Here is a 19,481-nt window from a genome sequence, read left to right as displayed (position 1 = left end):
TATCATAAAATGAAACGAATAACTTTGTGCTTTAAAACTATTTATTGAAGCTATGAATTTAATTCATAGGTGTTTTTTAAAAGGTTTGGAAGTTTAAATCCTTAAAAATTTGTTTCTCTCTTAAACAAGCGAATTTAATAAAATATATTAGAAACGCAAATGAAATATTTAAAGTAATAACGCATCAAATGATAGAAATATAAGATTTTCTTCTTCTGTAACCAATTAGAATACTTAATTGGTTGTTAATATGAAAACTCGCAGATTCTGCCGCATAACCATAGTAGTTTTGCTCTTGTTAAAAAGTATTTGAGTTGAATTTTTTCTTGGGACTTTCCGACTCAGTATTTTATTCTATATTTCCACATATACCATACTTTACTTAGTAGTAAGAATTTTTAGTTATATCATGTAGTGGTCTATGTGTTGACCAAGAAATTTGGAAATACAAAATAAATATGCGGCAAGAAATGGTGATTTTGTCTGCAGGCACGTGTAGTAAAATTTAATACATTTATGGGTCATAAGACCGTCGTATAATAATATTAGTTAATATGGTAGACCATTAAAAGTTAGGCTTAAATAATAATGGACGTTAGTTTATCTTTTGTTTTACATATCTACTTACAACATTTCTTAGTATCTAAATAAGATTCATAAAATAATTTTATTACTTACCAACTACATCATGAAGCGTCGCTGTATCACTACAACTAATGAAATGGGGATAAAAAGCGACCATTACAAGGCCACCATTTACTGCCTGTAACAAAAATGAAAAATGGAATGTAACTAACTAAAAATACTTCGAAAAAGAAAAAAGTCTTCCTAGAGCACCATAGTGCATCAAAGTTATTTGTTCGATCACTAATTTTTCAACAAAATTGGTGAATATATTTAATTTAAAAAAAAATTTTCAATTCAATATTGCGTGTGGGTTTCTGGGAAACATTGAGATAAGTAGATTATATTTATAGAGCTCATAAATATTGTTAAATTCGTTTCAAATTTTTTCAAAAAAAAAAAAAACGAATAAATATAGTCAACCCTACAAAACTATTTTACTAGAACGTATGCTATGTTCTAGTCGTTAAAATTTCTGATGTCATAAACAGAATGTTGTATATTTACTAGAGTTGGCAACAGGAAGGCTAAGATAATGCCACCATTTTCAACCAGAAACATTTGGTTCTGTAGTATTATAAAGACAATATAGTTAATCGCAGACCAATAATCAGGCTGCATATTGCCAAATCAAAAATTATTATATTAGTATAATTTTCCTTTAAAAATTTTTTGTTATATCGTCACTACGGCAGTTAATATAAACGCTTTTAAATCGCGTAACAATAGTGAAAAACTTTTTTTGTGTTTTTGTGACATATAATCCCTTATTTTTTGTAAGAATACGCTAAATATTCTAAAAATCCATATTCTACAAAATTTCAAATCCCGTTTTCTTATTTGATTAATTTGAACTCACGAGATGTTCCTGTTCCAATTCAATATATTTAGGACAGCGATGTCAACTAGGCTCAATAGGACATTGCATTATTGTAAGCGAATACTTTATCAACAATAAGTTATTAACTAATGTCAATCAAAATGATAACGCTTTTGGGTATGTTAGTACTAAAAAATAAGAGACGTGTCGTGAAATGTAGAAATTTTGAGTACGTTTCGTAGCATAAATACTCATGGAAAAATGTGCAAGTATTTATTGTTAAATTTTATAATTACCCCCATTAATAAAATTTGAACTTATTCTATTATTGAACATTCAACACATTATTAATAAAATATTGAACATTAAACGGAATATTTTGTCTTGTTTGATTTTATTTTACAATTGTATGATTATTATCACTATTGCCATTATTATTACCTTTTGTACAGTTAGTAGTTTACAATAAGTGTGTTTAAACATTATTTCACTTACATTAAATGTCTTGAACTCTTACCCAATAGTGTAGTGTTTAAACATATATAATATAATATGTATATGCAGTACAATATAGAGTGTTCTAAATGTACTACCGCATTAGAAGAGCAAAACGATACGTTTCTAAATGGCATCGTATATCAAAATAAAGGAAATGGGCATTTATCCTAAAATTCAGCAAACTTGGAAACACTCCGACGAGTTTAATAATAATTGGTATGCAGGAGTTTTTTGAGGCGAAAAATCGATCTAGCTTGGTTTCATTTTTAGAAAATGTCGTTTTATCCGTGTTTTCAGGTAAAACGGAAACAAACTGAAAAAGCGTGACCGCCATCTATTGGCGAATAGTAATACTATTATTTTTTTTTAAGTTTGGAGCCGTCTTACCGACATTGAAACATTAAAAATAGGTTTCAGTAGATGACGTTACACGATTAGTATGCAGTAGGTTTTTGGGACGAAAAATAAAGCTAACTAGGTTTCATTTTAAGAAAACGTCGTTTTCTCTCGGAAACTTTCATCGCGGAAACGGCTCCAACAATTTTCATGACATTTAGTATGCAAGGGATTTCATGGTCGATGCTTTTATGTTTATGCATCGATTTTAATTTTGAATTCAGTCATATCTTGTAACTGACTTTTACATCATCTCTAAGATATCTTTAATCATTTAAGTTGAAATTGAACATGATAGTTCTGTTCCGATGAAAATGTATTTTGGGACAATTTTCTTTTTTTTTAGTGAATGAGAGGGGGGGGGGTTTGGTCAAGATGAAAAAAGTCTCCGGCACCAAAATACTACAGTAAAAACCTTAAAATAAGTTTGAAAATGTATTTTTTATGAAAACTTTTTTAATTCCAAACATGCTGGTATTAGGTTGGCAGCAAAAATCGTTCAAAAATGACGTTTCCCAAAATACCAAAAAAAAGTTTTGATATTTTTATTAAGAGAGGATTTTTTTAAACAACCCACTGTAGGGATATTTCTTTACATTTTATATTGCATAAAAAATTAATTTCATTCCGCTAGCAGATGGATAAAGGTCGATCTTATTTCGTATTTTTAAGTGGATAAATTTTAGTACATTCTAAAGCACCGAAATATTCTCAAAACGATAATTAGCAAAGTCATTTTTCGTTAATGGTACATAAGATCTGAAAGAATTTGATCCTCTATATCAACCTTCTCTTCTTATGCGGTAGTTTTGTGGCACTCTGCATATTTATTCCATGTATGTATGTAACAGTATAGTGCACAGGATGTAATGTGTAACATGTATACCCAATCAATTTATCTCCTTGTTAAATGTATTATGATGGTAGACATACATATACAATATACATATATAACATCACAAGTACGGGTAATATTATACCCTTTTATATTGTATAGAGTGTATATTGTTTAAAAGCTCTTATTACTTACTATATGCGTTTTACAAGCAAGATCGTTATACTTTCAATCTTACATTTTTATTATGAGGTTGTTAGCCTTTCACGAAAGGTGACTTTCTCAATGCAGCTTACAAATATTTACTCCTTTTTTTTTTTAAATTATGCTTGTTTAAACATTATTGGTTATTACCTTGATACCCACCAGCTTCTCTGGGTTTCAAAGAAAACATTGCTAAAAACCACCACCTTGTAGCTTTCACTCTTCCATAACACTCTAAATAATGGTAGAGATTGTTTTACACAGGTGAAACATATATACAGTTTTCAATTTTGTTCAATGAATATATCAGAAAAGATGGTTATGAATTGTTATACATTCACTAAATGTCAGATTAAATTTAATATTTTTTATATATTTTTATAAATTATGTCTCATGTGTTATTCTGATGATTGTTAAGCTTCGTTCAAATCCATTCATTAGTTTTTGCTAGAGAGCATACCAAGCAAACAAAAAACAAACAATCTTACTTTCACATTTATCATTTATAATATAGTCATTATTCATTGACTCTATCAGAAAAGATGGTTAGAAATTGCTTTACATTTACTATTTTTAAATATCAGATTAAATTAAATTTTTTTTAACATATCTTAATAAATTATAGCTCATGTGTTATTCTGATATATGAGCTATATTATTGTTAAGTTTCATTCAAATCCATTCATTAATTTTTGCGTGAAAGCGTAACAAATACACAAACAAACAAACAACTAAGCAATTCACACTCATAAAACAACTAACCAATTACGAAATTTTAAAAGTTCACATTTTGTTGAGTAATTAACATGATAGTTGAAGTTTACACACTACTTTTGCTATGGTTTTACTAATTGCTTCAAGTTCTTAGAGATTAAGAGACACATTAATTAATACAGCTCGGATTTCATTACAAAAACTAACAATACAAATAGCTTTATTTCTTATTCATTTATTCACGGTTAAAATATGGATATCTAGCAGCTGAAGCTCAAAGAACTCGTTAAAAAGTTTCAGTTTTTAGTTTTTAGATTATGTACTTAGTGAAGTTTCCTCCGCCGAGGCAAGTATTCTGGGGATGAATGCTCAAATCATTCAGTTTATAAATTATAATTAGTTTTTGATTATTCAGAATTTTATTTTTCATTTATCATTTTCTAATTCAAACACTTTGCAAAAAGAAATAAATTTTGTAAATTTTATTGCAAAATGATATAAAATATGAATATAAAAATTTCATCATTTGAGTTTATTTTCTGTTTGATCTACTGTGTGTACGAAAAAAATTGAATAATGATGATTAATGGTCAAATAAAACACAAGTTAAAATATAATGTTCAAACGAATAAAAAAAAATTTATCTAAATGCCAGTGGTAGGGTAATAAAATAAATAATCGCATTAAACTGTTTAAAAAAAACTTATTTAAATTTTTGTCATCTAATGCAATATTTTCCCCACATAAATGATCCATAAAATAATAAAATAAAAAAATACATTCAAGTTTTGTGAATGAATTATAAATCTAATTGAAACATTTGCCAAAATTATATAATTTTTTTGGCTAGCTAAGACTGTACAAATAAATATAAATGTGTACCCATTTTTCTATAAACATACAGGATGTGAATACTAAATTTTTAAGCGTCCAATGACGATGTTAAATTTATTATTTAATAAATTAAGTTTCATGTTTGACTGAAAGTCGTATGAAAGTCGAAAACAATTTTTCGTTTTCAGTTCTTAAAGTAATATTTTTAATAATTTTGATAGTTTTAATTTTTTTTAAATATATATTTTAGTCTGGGAGCTCATAATAAAGTCAAATCGTACCGTTATTCTTTTTATGATGCTTCGGTTTTTAGCTGTGACAAAGCACTTATAACCAAGCGTATGTTTATCAATTCCTCAACTGGGGGATAGAAAAAAAGAACTATGCATTTTTTATGGGCTAGCGCCTACTTACATATTGAACAAAAGAAAAAAAAAACCAGATTGCGGTCGTGAGACCTCCGTTAGGAAAGAGGTTCCTTACATATAGGTCATCTGTTCAATCGGTAGTGTCAAGTAGGTAGGGTTCCAAGCCGCACATAATGAAAGTACACAAATTTTGGCCATTTTTTTACCGTTTATAACCAGAACTAGTTATGCATATATCCATAACTAGTTTTGGATATAAATAGTACAAAAATGCAAAATTAGTGTACTATAATGAATAAAAAAAATACAAAGTAGGATAATATATCGTGCTTGCCATGGATATGGCACACACAAACACACATACACACACATATAGCATATCTCATTTTCTTGCATAAACATTTTTCCAGTTTGCTTACCATGGCGAGCCATGTTAAGGAACTTCGATCCAAAAATGACTTCAACAGGGCAGGGCAATAAAAGATAAACGTACCGTATTACTTAATATATGGTATTTATACTATAACTGAATATATATGTATTTATTCAAAATGGCATTATGTAAACTATTGTGAAATACATGTTAACTACATACAGTGTAAGTCTACATCATGTACTTATATTATGTACGGTGTATAATATGCATGTACCTTATAATATTACCTATATACATTATATAATAAACCTATGCTCATTATGACAGTAGGAATAATATAATCTTACTTATAATGGGGGTGATCAAAATGAATATTTACATTTTGGATTAATGTTTTGAAAATGTAATCCATATTATATCAATTGTTTGTATGCATATTTTATTATTTTATACTTTGGAAGAAGGTTTTAATAGTATTTTGTTATCGGAAAATCGTTTCTTGGAATACTTAAAAATAAATTACCCTAATACATTGGCAAATATAAATAAATGATATTTTGTGTTGATCGAATTGCATATACTCTTCAGTATTTTTGTTATTTGATTTTGAGAACTAATTACTGACTCTGATATTTTAAATTTAACTTGGGCGTAAAAGGTAATATTTCGATATTTGTGAATAAAGGATCTTTTAGCCCTAATATGTCAAAAGAAAGTCCTTAATCACATAATACGTCAAAAGCAAAGAAGCAAACCTTCGAAAGGCTTGAAAAATGAAGTACACTTTTGAGAAAAAAATCTGATTTTTTTACGAATTGGGTATTTGACTTTTTATTAAAAACTTATTCATGTAAGAAACAGCCGAGAAAAGAGCCTTTTTTCGAATAACTATAAAAACAATCAAGATAAAAGCCATCAAAGTTTTGTTTTTATCTCATTCTAACAAAACAGAATTTAACATGGAGTAGCTATGGTATACCATATGTAGCTATGCTATGGCATATGGCTGATAGACGTCATTGTTCTTATCGGATCTCCCTATTCAATACCTGTCTTTAAAATGCTTATATCATCAGTATTTCTTGGCTGATTTTAATTTTAATTATACTTTTTGTCATCTCGCTTAAGGTTTTTTTTCATATTTTGTTAAGAAATTCGAAAAATAAATTTCATGCAAATACCCAATTAAATAAAATTATTTTATTGTATAATACAGAAAAAAATATTTGAAACGGGAAACATAATATTGAAAAAATTTCGGTTTAAAATATCTTAAGAAGTTGAGCATTGAAAAGTTTTGAAAGCCAGATGAAAACGAAGCAGAAAAATAGTATTGCTTGGTTGCTAAATGGAATGATCATTTCTTTTTTGAGCATGTTTTTCATTATTTCCTTTCATTTCGAATTTAGTTTTGGTAATGTTAATCACAATAAAGAGTATGTCAAAGAGGAAATGCAAAATATACAAGATTGAGAGCTAATGGCAATTTTCTTACAAGCATTCAAACTTTACAAGACAACCCAACATTGAAATCATCGCATATGAGATAAAAGTAAAGAGTCTTTATAGAGTCAGTGTAATATAGTCAGAAGAATTTTATTACAAGTCGAGATAAACTTAATTAATTAAATTACGGATCATTATTACGGAAAATCTAGCGGTCTCAGAAGAAACTAACTGAAGATTGGATACTTTCTTCTCAGTTGAAAAAAAGCCAATAATTTTTGACCATTGTTGAGATATAAAAACGCAAAATTAACCAATGTACTCTATATATTGTATAAGAAACAGTTGAGTTGTAGAGATGAAACTTATATACTCATGAACACAAGAGCCTTAATACGTGATTTAAATATAAATACCGGAGGCTTATACCGATCAAATTAATCAGTTAAATGCCATAGAATTACTAAAAGTCATCGTGAAACATCTTGTATTTTTCATGAAATAAAGTTGAGAACTAAATACTAAAATCAAATATTGATTTAATAATAATATTTTACTTGTTTTAAGAGACAACAACAAATAACTTTTACAATGTATTACAAGCCACCTTTATAATAATAATAATGATAATAACGATATAAAACTATTGTTACAAACAATAAACCAATAATAATGGGACTAATTCAATTAGATTGTTGGGTTATTACAACGTACGAATCTTTCTTATATCCGTTCCTAATACTATTATGATAACATTTTCTAATAATAATAAAGGGTTTATCATTTAAGATGATGTAATTCTAATTAAACAATTTGTGGATGAGAAAATTCCATGATTTTTTTTATTTGAAGCATTTTATGTTGATATTGTGATGATGCCAAGTATGGATAGTCCTTTGAGAGGTGAAAAATACAGTCGACCGCATAGATTCTGTCCTTATCAATATAATTGACATCGTTGACTTTCTAGGCACTTGATTCAATTGTACGTTTCTACGGCTTACCTTATAAACTAAAAAATGACCTTATAAGAAATTGGATATAAAAAAAATTTCTCGATTTCTTGCAATTTTTTTAAGGGGTACTCCTTTGAAAAATCTTTAATCCAAAAAGTATAAAAATCAGGTTAATTTAATGATTAGACCTATAGAAAGTTACAATGTCAGCGAGTATCATAGCCAAAACTTCATTTTCAAAGTTTCCCACCAAAAAATAAAAATCCATAAAATTGTGAAAAAAGGGAGGATAAGTGAGGGCTATAACGTGATAGTTTTCGTTTTTAAAGGAGAAATTGCCCAGCAAAGCGAACGGGTATCTCCTAGAAAATGCATATAAGTAATCTGTTCAATCTGTAGTGTCAAGTAGGCAGGGTCCCAAGACACATAATTAAAGTACACGAATTGCCATTTTTTTATTATTTACATCCAAAACTAGCAATGGATAATAACAATTTATGGATATAAATAGTAAAAAAATGCAAAATTGGTATACTATAACAAATAAAAATAATTCAAAGAAGGATAACATATTGTGGTAGCCGTGGATATGGAACACACACACAAAGCATATATCATTTTATTACGTGACGGTTTTTTCACAGTTTCCTCACCATGGCAAGTCGTATTCCAAAAAATTATGATATTTTATATTTTTTTGGTTTAGTTTTATCATTTTAAATGAAAAACCCTTTATTAATAATAAAGTTTTGTTCTCTCTTTATTATAAAGTAGTTTAGAATGGCTCCCGTTCAAAACATCTTGTAATATTAGAGTAATGATAATAAAATGATAATTATAATTAACTTACCAGTCTTTTGAGAACATGATCAGGCACATTACGTGAACTATTACATATAGCATGCGCTGATGAATGTGAAAATATAATTGGTGCACGACTTGTCATTAATGCATCCAACATTGTTGGTACACTAACGTGGGATAAATCAACCATCATACCAAGACGATTCATTTCTTTTACTACCATCTGAAAAAAAATTAAATTCATATATTTATTGCACTAATTGTTTGTAGTCTTCTTATAATTTTAATTTAATAATTTAACTTAAGGTAGTACGAGCGCCAAGGAAATTTAAGACTTTTGTTTGAAATTATTTGTACCGTTTTCCCCGTAGGACCAATGTTAAAAATGCTTATTTTTAATTCATTTATTTATTTAAAAAACCGGGCAATTTCCCCTAAAATTATCAGAATTGATTAAGACATAGCATAACTTCAAAAAATCAAGCATTTTATCAAAAATTGTCCGGACGCTCGTACATCCCTAATTGCGTTACTAATTCCAAATATTTGAAATAACTTAAGCCTTTGAATTATTCGATGATGAGCTAAAATTTAACTAGGAAACATAATACATGTGAAAAGGATAAAATTAGTAAAGGATAAAAATAAATTTAATTCAGTTTAGGTCAAACCACTGGGTGGTTGATTTGGAACAAGAAATCTCAAAATTTTTATATATAAGCTATGTTTGAGTACAAATAAACTGCCTTAATTTGTTAAGTTTTATTACCTAGCCATCTGAAATTCCAAAACCTTGATTGTGAACACTTTGAAAGGTAATTGTTAAGTGCAGCAAATTTACTAAAAACGAGTGCTAACAAACAATTGGCTGGGTTAATTGTTGAAATACAATGAATAGACAGTGTTTTTTTACGGAATTGTTTGTTTTTTTACGTCAGGCAAGTAAAGAGAGCTAGCCACTCATAGGTAGCCAGGCATACATACATGTCACACACACATGACAGATATTCCATATAATAAATACTATATAATTTTCGTCTTCACGGGTAAACAGTGACGTTTACGAAACAATTATCGTGTAAATTATTGATTTATCGTGCTGTCAGACAGACAGAGGAAAAGACAACTGAGAATGGACTACTAAGGTGATTTTATGAACACATGTACGTAACATATAAATTTTGTTCGTAACGTCAATATTTTTAAGCGTTACAAACTTGACACAAAACTTAGTATACCTTGATATATTTCATATAAACATGGTATAGAAATATACAATTTTATATACATTAAATTGAATATTTATATAAAGAATTGACGATAATAATTTGCATTTTTATGTAAGAACAAACGATAAAAATGCAAATTATTAACGTCAATTCTTTATATAAATATTCAGTTTAATGTATAAAAAATTGCATATTCTTTTGACATTCATAACCAACCTCTATGTAAGGTTTTTTGCTAATATATCTACAGACATAAAATTTGATTAAAAAAATCTGGCGTTTGCTGCGTTGTCTAGTACAAAAGTTGCTAGTTCGTAAATCAGTGGAAGTCAATTTTTAAAATCATTTTTTTAGTCAAAAGTAAGTAATTAGGATTCATAGCAATATCATATTAATTTTAATTTGCTGGGCAGAAATTTGATTTTTACTAGCACGCACTTCGGGTTAGTTAGCGCAAACGATCTTCGATGCAAGTTAAATTTCATTTCTACTTTAGTTCAATAAGTTAAGAAATTTCCAAACTTCAGGCGTTATAAAATAAACTTCAGGCGTTTTAAACGAAAACTTTGACAGCTCGTAATATATATGTCATGATTAGAGATATCGAAAAAAAAAAACAATTAGAAAAAGTTGCTTAAAATATTTTTTATACCCATAGACCCATTTTCATGACAAAATTCCCATTTATAATTTTTTCATTATTTTGATCTAAACTCAAAATTATTACAACTTTATTGAAATATTTGAATGCACAACACTATTAAATTATCAATTTCTACAGTTTAAACATTCCATAGCACATTAGTTATAAAATTAAAAATTAAACTTTTTGAATGTACAAATTGGACAAATTGATAACTTAATGTATTCAAATATTTTAATAAACTTGTAATAATTTTGAGTAAAGACCAAAATATTGAAAAAATTAAAAATTGTAATTTTGTCATGAAAATCGGTATGTGGATATTAAAAAGTATTCTAAGCAGCTTTGTCCAAGAGTTTTTTTTTTCAATACCACTGACGCTAGACAAAATTTGAAAAATTTGCCCTTTTTGTCAATTTATAGTAGACTGAGTTCAAAGTGCAGACTTTGGTTAGGTATCTTAAAAAATTTTAACCCACCATCCTGTATGACTGCAAAATTTCTTAAATTCGACACACTGTATGGATAAAGGGGTTTTACTCAAGAAAACATTTAATTTTTGCATATTTGTCTCTACGTTATGATATATGAATTAAATGCATCCAATTTATAGGGGCAAAGATTTTATAACTGAGAAACTACAGAGAAATAAAATGAATTATTTAAAAAGAAAAAATCTTTTATAATGAAAAATGTGTCTATATAATAATACCAACATTAGAATATTATTATAAAAGTTATACCTATCATAATATAATTTTCAGTTTAAGTAAAGTCAAAAATAAATTTCAGGTAACTGCACCATTGACTGCTCAATGAGGTGGAATACCACTTCAATTGGAACGAACAAATATTCCTTGTTTCTTCTCTTTGTATGTACTATACTTACTTCACATTTTTTATAAGAGGGTATCATCCTTATACTTTTTCTTATCTACTACACTTTTCTATTTGATTGGGTAATATGGGCGTTGTCGAGACGAAGTGAATTCAGGTTGAATTATCTCATTCGAATAAGTTACTGCAAAAGATCAGAAAGGATGATATCTTTCACTGGTGCTTAAATCTTTATACAGCTATCGTGTACGGATTTTACGGAGCATTTCTTGAACCTTATCATGCGATAATGATTATGAGAATTCATACAACCAGGCAAATTTTATCCTTCGTCTATCTCGTTTGAAACAACATTAAAAAAAAAGATTAGATCCCCAATTTATTTCTAATGTTCTCTAAGTATGAACAAAATTAAAACAGGCTCCATTACCTCCAGAATACAACACTGGCTCATATATTTTGTTTGACAAAATTCGTCGTCGGTTTTTAATTAATAATTTTTGTTCGGTAAGGTTTCATTCAACTTGTCTTATGACTGCATTCGAGCTAAAACAAGTTTCTCGAAAAACTAATTAAAGTAGCTTATAGAATAGAGACGCTTGGAAAACAGCTCCAATAAAGATCAAGGAAAAATATTTCAAAAAATTGGCAGCACATAGTCGATGTGGCACTGAAGTTGTGTGAGTGCGACCCCTGTAGTCCACACGACTAACTTCCCAGAGGGGGGAAAAACATTAAAGAAGGCCTTCTTAACCTTCATAGATTATTCTTCGAACATGTATTGCAGCTTATACTGGAAGGATCATTATGTCCATAGATAAATGATGTGTTGTATCCACTTTTCAGACTCCGTTTATTCAGTTTTTTCCAGTTTTTTATTACCATTAAAATGCTACTCAAGTAATTCTGCTGAAAACAGAATGCTTACAGTTCTTAAATACGCGATTACGCGTCGAATAAGCCCATTCACGTGTTAATGTCATAACTGGTTCGCGAGATAATCGAGTCGAAAGAATCCGAACGAACATACGAACATACGTACATACGTACACACATACACACACATCATATTGAAAAGGTTTGATTCGGATATTGCAGCCTTGAAACCGCGGACATATGTTAAACTGGAGATTTTCAAAATCGGCCCCATTACATTAACTGCCTCTGGGAAGTTAAAAATATTATAATCCAAATACGGATTGCCATCGCCCAAACGACCTATTTTACTGTGAATGAGTTGGTATATGATACTCTGAATATGCTATATGTGCCTTGACTTTTTTTTATTTTTTTTATTATTAGACATTTTATACATTCTGCTGTCTAAATTATGATAATAAATAACGTTTTGAAATTTTTTATTTTTCGTATTTTCATCTTACGGAAAATTTTTTTTTTAAATATTTAATTATTTTTTAATGGTTTTAGTAATTTATCAGAAAAAGATTAATAATAAAAAAATTTTCAAATGAAAATATCATGCATTTTTTATTTCGAAACGTTCAATTTGCTGTAAATTTTAATCGGCATACATTTTTAGAGTTTGTACTTAAATTTAAATGGTTAAAAGAAAAAAAAATTCAAGTGAAATTATTTTTTAAATTTCCTATTACTTCATTTTTGATATTTCAGGTATCTAATGCGGTTTCTGTTTTTAACGTCAAGCGCAAATTAAGAGTGGGAAGTTCGTAGGCTTTGTCTTACATCCGTTTCAAAACATTAAATGAGAGCAAACTAAAAATTATATAATTGTTTTTCGTAAAAATAGTTAAGACAATATCCCCAATCGAATCTTTTCTTCAATCTATGCTCGATGTATTCATGAAATGATATTAAATATTTTTTTCATCCTTATCTATTGCTAAATTTGAGCGCACATATCTACACGCGAGGAAGTAAAAATATATAATCGAATGTAGGTACTTAATAAAATTTGGTACACCGAAACTTAATAAAGAAATGAAAAACTTTCTATGCATATAGGGCCATGGTTGAAATTTTTCAATGAAGCCTACGTCACACCCTTCGTTTTTTTAATTTTAATTATTTATTTACTATACGGTAAAAGAAACTACTAGTTGTAACAAAGTATGTTTTTGACATGGTATAGTAAGAAAATATTTCCTTGGTTCAAGAATAGGTTTACTTCCTATGCTTTGATTTATAAGCACTCAAATACTATTTTCTTGAATTAAATATTCGCATGGTTGCCTCAAGAAATGTTTATTAGTTGTAAGCACATCACCAGCCAACTAAACTCATCCACTCGAATCAAGAATTTTTTTGTATTGTGTAGTGCTGAAAAATTACATATTACGTATTTTTCAAGAATGTCAACGCAAATATCGAACCATGAAACTGCACAGCAGCAACAAAAAACACTACTTCAAATTAATATCAAAAATCGATCGAGTCTTCATCGTAAATGATTTATCATTTGTCCTATAATATTCTGATAGTAAATTTTTAATTTGTTTAAAAACTTCGTAATAACAAGTGAAAACAAACAATTGACTAAGTTAACTGTTGAAATACCATGTATAGACAGTGTTGATTACACTGTCACATTACACATACATACATATCACACATACATTACAGATATTCCCATATAATACATACCATAAAATTTGCGCCCTCACGGGTAAACAGTGATGTTTAAAAAAAAAATATTTCAAACAAAAGTTGTGTATTTTTTTATAAGGAACATTTTTTACATTTAAACTTTTATTCTATCTCGAACGGTTTACAACCCAATACGGACCCAATATTTTTAAGAGCTACAAACTTGGGACAAAACTTAATTTACATTGATATATTTCATATACATGGTATAAAAATTTAAAAAAAAACTTTTATGGCACACGCGCAAACGGAGTCAAAGCTAAACGAAGGGCATGGCCAGTTGAATATTATATAAAGTTATTTTCTACATAAGTTATTTAATAGATAATATTTAAATAAATTATATAAATGTAAAATATATTAGTAAAGTTAACGATTTCAGGATGTAGTAAGTAGATGTTTAGTAACTATAACTCGTTTTGAAAAAGGATGTTTTTCCTACAACGATACTTTACTTCTATATACGTATACGTCTCTACTATAGCAATAAAACTTATGTGTTTGCATGTTTTAAAATAAATTAGGTTTGTTATTTTACATTTTGAAAAATTTGAATATATTTATGTTATACATATACGTATATTTGAGTATACATACGAACTACGATACTGCATTAATCTTTTTACACAAATAAATGTGTCAAATATATATTTTCATTCTCAAATTGATTAAGTTGTAGACATTTTTCAACCAGAAATTTCATTTAATGGATTTCATTTCTACAATAAATGTTTATTTTTTTTTTTTTTTTTACATTTGCGGTGTTTGTATGAAAAATGTGTCGAAATTTTTGTAATTCAAAGTTTTAGCTATATATTACTTTTTCCAAGTTTTATTTTACTATTTTCGTTCTAAATACAGTCAAAATTGATTATAACGATGAAACAGTTATTATGACGAAAAGGAAAGTTCCTGACCGAATCCTTATATAAACATATATATGATTGTATCAGCTATAACAACATCAATTGTAATGACATTTATAGGAATTATAAGCCGACATATTGGCTATAACGACCAACGCAGTACAAACATTTTGTTACATATTTTTTTAGGTTAAGCAAAACAGCATCATGATACCTACTATTTTGAAGCTTATTAACTTTATTTAGGAATTAGTCCGAAATAACGACTCATATATGTACCCATATCCCTATTCACACATATACCAATTCTTCCACTTTATAATAAAAATAAACGCATTGGTTATAACGACTATTGGTTGAAACGAACATTTTTGGCCCCTTCAATGTCGTTATAAACGTTTTTCACTGTTATATTTTTTTAAACTCGTTTAAACGACTTTTTATATTCAACCTGTTTTTTTTTTTTTTTTGTTGAAATGTAGATAAGTATAGATGGAATAATACCTACCTTCAATAAGATCAATTTTGAAATGGAGCAAGCAATGCCATATGACAGGAGAAGAACGCATTCAAAATTTAACTCAGCCTAAATTAATTGAATTATATAGGTCTTTGAATCCAAAATGGCACCAAACAAGAGAGAGTGTAGTTGTATATGCATGTGCACTCAAATCTGCACTCTCTAATGTTCAGTGTCATTTTGGATTGAGTGGCCTTCACTTTATGTTTTGTAAAAAAATCGAACCTCCTCTCTTTCTGACTTTTATTTTGAGTTAGAAATTAGTTTGCGAATCACATGCCAACGTAGACAGCCAAACACAAGCTCTCTATGAAAAGCAATGACTTATACTAGCAAGATGTTCAATATTATATGTCTATGTTTAAAACTAGACGCAAAAGAAAAAGTAATTTGTTTACAACGAAAAATAAAATAAAAAAAAATGAAAATAAAAAATTATAAATCGTCCAACATAGAAAAAGAAATAAAATAATATTTTTAACTATTATGTTTGTAAAATGAAAATAAAAGAAACATGTAAAGAAAAACCACGGATGTTTAAACAAGAAAAACAAACTTTACAGGAACGTTTATTCGTCTTGATATGGTTACTTGGTCACTATACAAGTTGATTTAAGAAGAAATAATGTTTAAAAAGTTGAAACACCGGTCTCAATACTTAAGGAAAATAAGTATTTGACTGCTTAAAAATTAAAGTATAACAAGTATATAATTTATCGAACCAAGAAAAAATTCACTTGCCGCCGTGTGAGTAACATATTTACTTGCGACTATTACTATTTTTTTCTGTGTATGTACCGCCAAATGTAAGATATATTATAGGTACGTTTAAGTAACAGTTTGTTCAATAACCTTGTATTCAATGGTACATTAAAATATATTCGGCAAAAACTAAAAATTAAAATATGCGTTAATGTTACAAAAATAGTACCAAAAAAAAAAAGTCAGGACAAATAAATATAGAAGCAATATTAAAGTGCCCTCTAAAAATAATGATAATAACAATAATAAAGACAATAAAAATATTATAATAAAAACAATTCAAATGGTTTTCACTGTTATCTTCAATTGTTTTTTTGCAAAAACAAAAAGCAAGTAGAATATATGTCAAGTGTGTAATGAAATTAGTGGTTCGTAAATACATTTTTTCGGAATATCTCCTTCTGGAGTGTCGAATAAAGTAAAGTGAATTGACAGATTGTGCGCAATAACAACAAAGATTTTTCGAGTATATGTTTGTTTGCGAAAGATTGTATACAATAAAATGCTCACCGATAAAATGATTGTGCAGGTTTTCTTTACATTTCCATCATATTACATCCAAGAAACACTTTTCCACCAAATAATGCAGTTTTATTTTAATCGTTTCTTAAAGATACACATCATACAAATGAATGTGTGTTTAACAAAGAGATTCCCAAACTACAGCTTCGTTCTTTGCTAATATTTTTCGAACCTTTAGTGTCTAGCTCAGATGGTTACATCGTATGCCGGTATGTTAGTTTTTTTTTTCCGGTATGTAGTCCGATCGCGGTATGCTAGGGTAGCGGGTTCGATTCCCGCCGTCACAACAAAAATTAATTTAATTAATAGTTGTGGTGAACTGGCGTAGTGCATGGTACATGCATGAAGGAGGTGCACTCAGCCTCTGAAAATAATTGAGAAGCTGATAAATGAAATTATCAGCGAAAAATGTTGTAAAACACATATATGGTATCACAATGGGCTCTATAGCCTAAGTGTGTCCTTCGGGGACAGCCAATACGAGTAGTCAATATAGTCAAGAGTCAAACTAGACGAGTTAAATAAAAATAATTCAAGGAAAAATAATATTATTTCGTTCTACATAATCCTAAATTCGTTTGGATCGAGAATGGTTTGGACTCAATCAAAAATTGTGGATACTGCCAAGAATGTTTAAAATATAACGCTCTTGGTTTTCTAAATATGTTCTTTATACTAATACTGATGGACTGTTCAACGTCCCACGTTTATGAACACTGTATTTTTAAATTTTCACTATTTCGAACGATTTTATATGGTATATCAACCTTATATGTGACAAACAAGTGAAATGCAGTTGGTTGAAAACTGCTTTTTTTTTTAAATCCTTCCGTACTTGAACCATTGTTGAATAAACTCTCTATTGTCAAGGACATTTTTTAATGCATATGCTAGAGTTTTATATATTCAGAAATAAAAGATATCTCAAACACGGAATACTTACGTTTAACATAAGAAAATAATTATTTGAATTAAAAAATTTTAAATCAAACACCATTGAATTTAGCTCGCATTTAAATTTCGATTCTAATTTTTTTACTACTGACTCTCCACAAAACAACACAAACATAAATGATTGGTTAAAATGTTTATCAAAAAAACAAAAAAGAACACGTAAGAAAAACCTTAGAGAAAATAATAATGATTATTATAATAATAAACTCGCTGAGATGAGGAGCAGCAACTTAAACATTAACTGTACCAATTTAATAATGGTTAAAAAAGTAATAAGAAGTATATAGGAGGCAAAAAAAAAGAGGAATTATAAAAATATTAATAATAAATGAGAATGACTCAACAAGCTCAACCAACATCAACATTGTTGTTTCTGTGTGGTCACTGAAACAACATAACCAAAAAACTTTTTAATGTTTATACAGAATCGTCCAGAATGAATATTTATGCCATTCACAATATGAACTAAAAAAAAAAGGGTTTTATAAGTTTGACCTCTATGTGCGTGTGTCTGTGTGTCTGTCTGTGGCAACGTATCGCCAAACGGATTAACCGATTTTAATTTTTTTGATTTCGTTTGAAATGTTATTTAACGGATAGTATTCTTAGCAATGCTTCAAGTGCGATTTCAGGGTTCCATACCCGAAAAGAACAAAAAAATTGGTATATTTTTTTTAGTATAATTAAATGAGCTTTCGCAATTTTCTCAAACAACTTTGTAAGCTCATCAGTATTTGTCTCAAGTAGACATAAAAATGAATCGTTTAATCCAAATGCACCCATTTGTATTCACGAAAGATTATCAATTTTACTTCTTCGTTATTAAGCGTTCAAAGTTTGGGTTTAATTTTTTTTAAATACGCCCTTAAGCCCTTAACTCTTATCCAATCTTTTAACTAATAATACTTGATAACTTAAAGAAAAACATTCGCCGTTGAATTCATCTCTGTGCCTGGACCTTAATTCCTGAGTAGTTTTATCCCTTCTGCTAGAATGGTCATGTATTTTCTTATTTAGTGCGTCAATACTAATACTATTTGAGTTTCAATGCAAGGGAAAATCAACTCATTCTCACTTTCCATGATACATTTCTATTTGAATAGGTGTTTCGCCTGTTCTACTCCACAAATCGTTGTATATAACTGCGTGTGGCTTCCACAATCGAAAAACTAAAAAGTCTTATAATCCATAGACATTACAATTGCGATTCATTATTGTTTTGAACAAACAGTAATAAGTTAGACAAAGATACAAGATATTTCTTATTCATTTGATAACATTAGTTTTTTAATAAACTGCCCGAAACAAAAGGTAATCACTTTTTAAAATGAAAAGGTCTATACATACAACTTAAGTAATTTACTTTCCCCCTTTGTGGAAAACCGACCAAAATTATATCACATTGCTTTTACTACTTAATTAAAACATTTACTGTTTCTCAATCTCTACTTCTGGTGACGGCTCTCTGCTGGCTTTGTTCTGCAACCAACTTGATTGTGCTGCTGTTTGAGATTCAAAGTGGACAATATCGAAAAATAGGTCCACAAAAATTGTTGCATTGTTAAAGAATATACAATTATTTTAATTTTTGAAGGATAAGATTAGTTTTCCTTGGACATCTAGTAGAATGTAATGTTAGTGTATATA

At 28.6% G+C, this 19,481-nt stretch overlaps 1 protein-coding gene across 1 annotated transcript in view; it reads right to left on the bottom strand.

Annotated features, from left to right (window-relative positions):
- Nucleotides 1–19,481, bottom strand: part of LOC123297941 (dipeptidase 1) — a 317,369-nt gene that overhangs the window by 39,730 nt on the left and 258,158 nt on the right. Inside the window, exons 8-9 of the mRNA XM_044879779.1 lie at nucleotides 8,923–9,099; nucleotides 679–763 (exon numbers count right to left, since the gene is read on the bottom strand). Coding sequence (XP_044735714.1) covers nucleotides 679–763; nucleotides 8,923–9,099 — 262 coding nt within the window. The remainder of the gene's footprint in view (nucleotides 1–678; nucleotides 764–8,922; nucleotides 9,100–19,481) is intronic.

Source organism: Chrysoperla carnea, chromosome 4 (assembly GCF_905475395.1).
Source record: "Chrysoperla carnea chromosome 4, inChrCarn1.1, whole genome shotgun sequence".
NCBI classification, from domain to species: Eukaryota; Metazoa; Arthropoda; class Insecta; order Neuroptera; family Chrysopidae; genus Chrysoperla; species Chrysoperla carnea.
This window is presented reverse-complemented; position numbering and strand designations above follow the sequence as displayed.